The sequence below is a fragment of the Mycetomoellerius zeteki genome, unplaced genomic scaffold, assembly GCF_001594055.1.
Source record: "Mycetomoellerius zeteki isolate Tzet28-1 unplaced genomic scaffold, Tzet1.0 scaffold951, whole genome shotgun sequence".
NCBI classification, from domain to species: Eukaryota; Metazoa; Arthropoda; class Insecta; order Hymenoptera; family Formicidae; genus Mycetomoellerius; species Mycetomoellerius zeteki.
In genome coordinates this window covers 19802-21972 of record NW_017257992.1, presented here as the reverse complement: position 1 = coordinate 21972, position 2171 = coordinate 19802, and the positions used below count along the sequence as shown (strand labels likewise).

General features: G+C 45.8%; 1 protein-coding gene across 1 annotated transcript in view; it reads left to right on the top strand.

Moving 5' to 3' along the window:
* The window catches only part of LOC108730725 (uncharacterized), a 1905-nt gene extending 741 nt beyond the window's left edge, over positions 1-1164 (top strand). Inside the window, exons 2-3 of the mRNA XM_018460617.1 lie at positions 713-809; positions 962-1164. Coding sequence (XP_018316119.1) covers positions 713-809; positions 962-1164 — 300 coding nt within the window. The remainder of the gene's footprint in view (positions 1-712; positions 810-961) is intronic.
* Positions 1165-2171: the final 1007 nt, after the last annotated feature.

The window sequence follows — 2171 nt, the reverse complement described above, 5'->3', positions numbered from 1 at the left end:
ATGGGCAATACTTTCAATGATTCATTTATAACCATTTTTTCACAATCAAGTTGCATTTTCATCAAAATAACAGCGAGAACTTAGTTGCGCACCTAATAATTTTTGTAAATATATTTTTAAATTGTAAAATTGCTTCTAGCCATGAAAAATAAATTTGTTTAACTTCAATAGAATTTGTGAGATTATCAAACGAGCTCTTTTTTAATTATTATGCCCCTGTAAAGTTTACCTGTAAATGAATACGTAATGTTATTGCTCTCTGGCGTCTGAAATTATTATTAGGAATATCTCTCGTATAATAAAATTAGTTTTACGAATAAATTTTTTATTTATAAACTGGAAAATCTTAAATTTTATACGCATCTTAATGCTACTTTTTATAAAATATTATATTTAGTTTAGTTAAATAAGAGTCTTAAGTCTATTTATGTACATTTTTATATATTTCGTATGATCGGGAACGACTCGATATATCTTTTGGGAGGGCTCTTCTTTTCTTGTTATTTCTTCAATGGCTCCTCCGGCTGTTTGACGTCGCGGATCTAGTTCGGCGGCTCGCCCGTTGTCAACTGCAAATCTGCGGATGTTTGCGAATATTTAATTGACTGTTTTTAATTATGAAAAATTGACTTGCATCGACCTCTGCGAAGTAGAGCGGCGGGTGCAACGTTTGTATAGGTTATGTTTGTCTGTGCGTTGCGGCCGAGTCCAGGACCTGTCCGCGGCTCCAGGTCCCATGGCAGGGGACAATGAAGGATCGAGGATCACCGAGGGGCGAAGCGGCGGCAAATTAGAGTTAGATATACAATGTAAATAAAGTGATGAAAAAAAACAAAAAAATACATATATGAAGAAAAGAATAAGAAAGAATATAACTTAGAAGGGTGATAAGTAGGTATGGTAATAAGTAGGGTGATGGGAAATAAGGAATCTAGTGTTAAGACTTAGCTATAAGAATTAGATATAAGGTTGGCCCAAAAACCGAGCGAGAGGCAAGGGAAGAGGCCGAGAACCAACAAGAAGCAGACCGGCTGGGCAGACCAAAAACAACGGACACCCACCACGAGCAAAGGAGGCGATCCGGGCGAAAAAATCCAACGGCCCAGGACGGCGCAGGAGCCAAACATGCCGACTACGGTGAAAGATCCCAGGATACGTAGATGAGAGCATGAGCGACACCCGTTGCGAGGCCGAGGGGCAAGACGGGGAGCCGGCATTCAACAAGGGCCAAAAGGAGGCCGAGCCGAAGAGGTCTACGGAGAGAAAAGGGGAAAACGCGAAACCCAAGAAACATGGACACCCACCAGGGGCGATCCATGCAGAGAAACGAAAATCCGAGACCATAGGCGGACGACGAAAGGACAACCGAAGGGGCCTACGGAGGAAAAGGTCAGGGATCCGGGACGTCTGGAGCAAGGGGCAACGCGGAACGAACGGGCACCAGCGAGCGCGAACTAAGCGCTCAAAGCGCGCACAGCGAACGAGAGAGGAAAGAGCTGGCGAGAGAAAGACCCCAACAGCTCATTGCCGAGAGAAAGAGAAGGGGAAGCCCAGGAATAAAAGGAAGGGAAGAGCAGTGAGCAAGGGAAGTGAGAACCGAGCAGCCAGAGTCGGAGTCGGAAACGCGAACACGAAAGAGTTGGTAACGGACGACCGGTAGGTGCGGTGCGAGTAAGCAAGGGCGAACCGAGTAGCGAAATCGAAAGGCCGGCCGCGTGGGCAACCGACACCAGAGCGTCGGGTACCGGGGGTCGAGTCAAGCGAAAGGATCGTAGGGAGTAGCAATAAGAATCTGTACGCGATCTGTAAATACCGACCAATGAATGACTATGAGGGTACTCCCTCAGAATAAAGTACCATTTGTTACCGAAGAAAAGGCAAACCATTTATTGAGACCCGTCCACCTATCTCCCGAACATATAGACGCCGTCCCGCCAACAGGCGAGGTGAGTAATAGGCGTGATATCGAGGTTCGAGGGAAAGACGACGGGGCACCCTTCGTTCTTGGAGGTGAAAGAACGTGGCGACCATAACAAAGCAGGCAGAGGAGACCCGACCGAGCGCACGGAGAGGGTGACTGCGGTCATAGCGTCCTATTTAAGTGAGGTAGAGAAAATATTTTTCTTCTTACTCCCGCATTTGACCTTCTCTCACTATTATTAACATCGAGA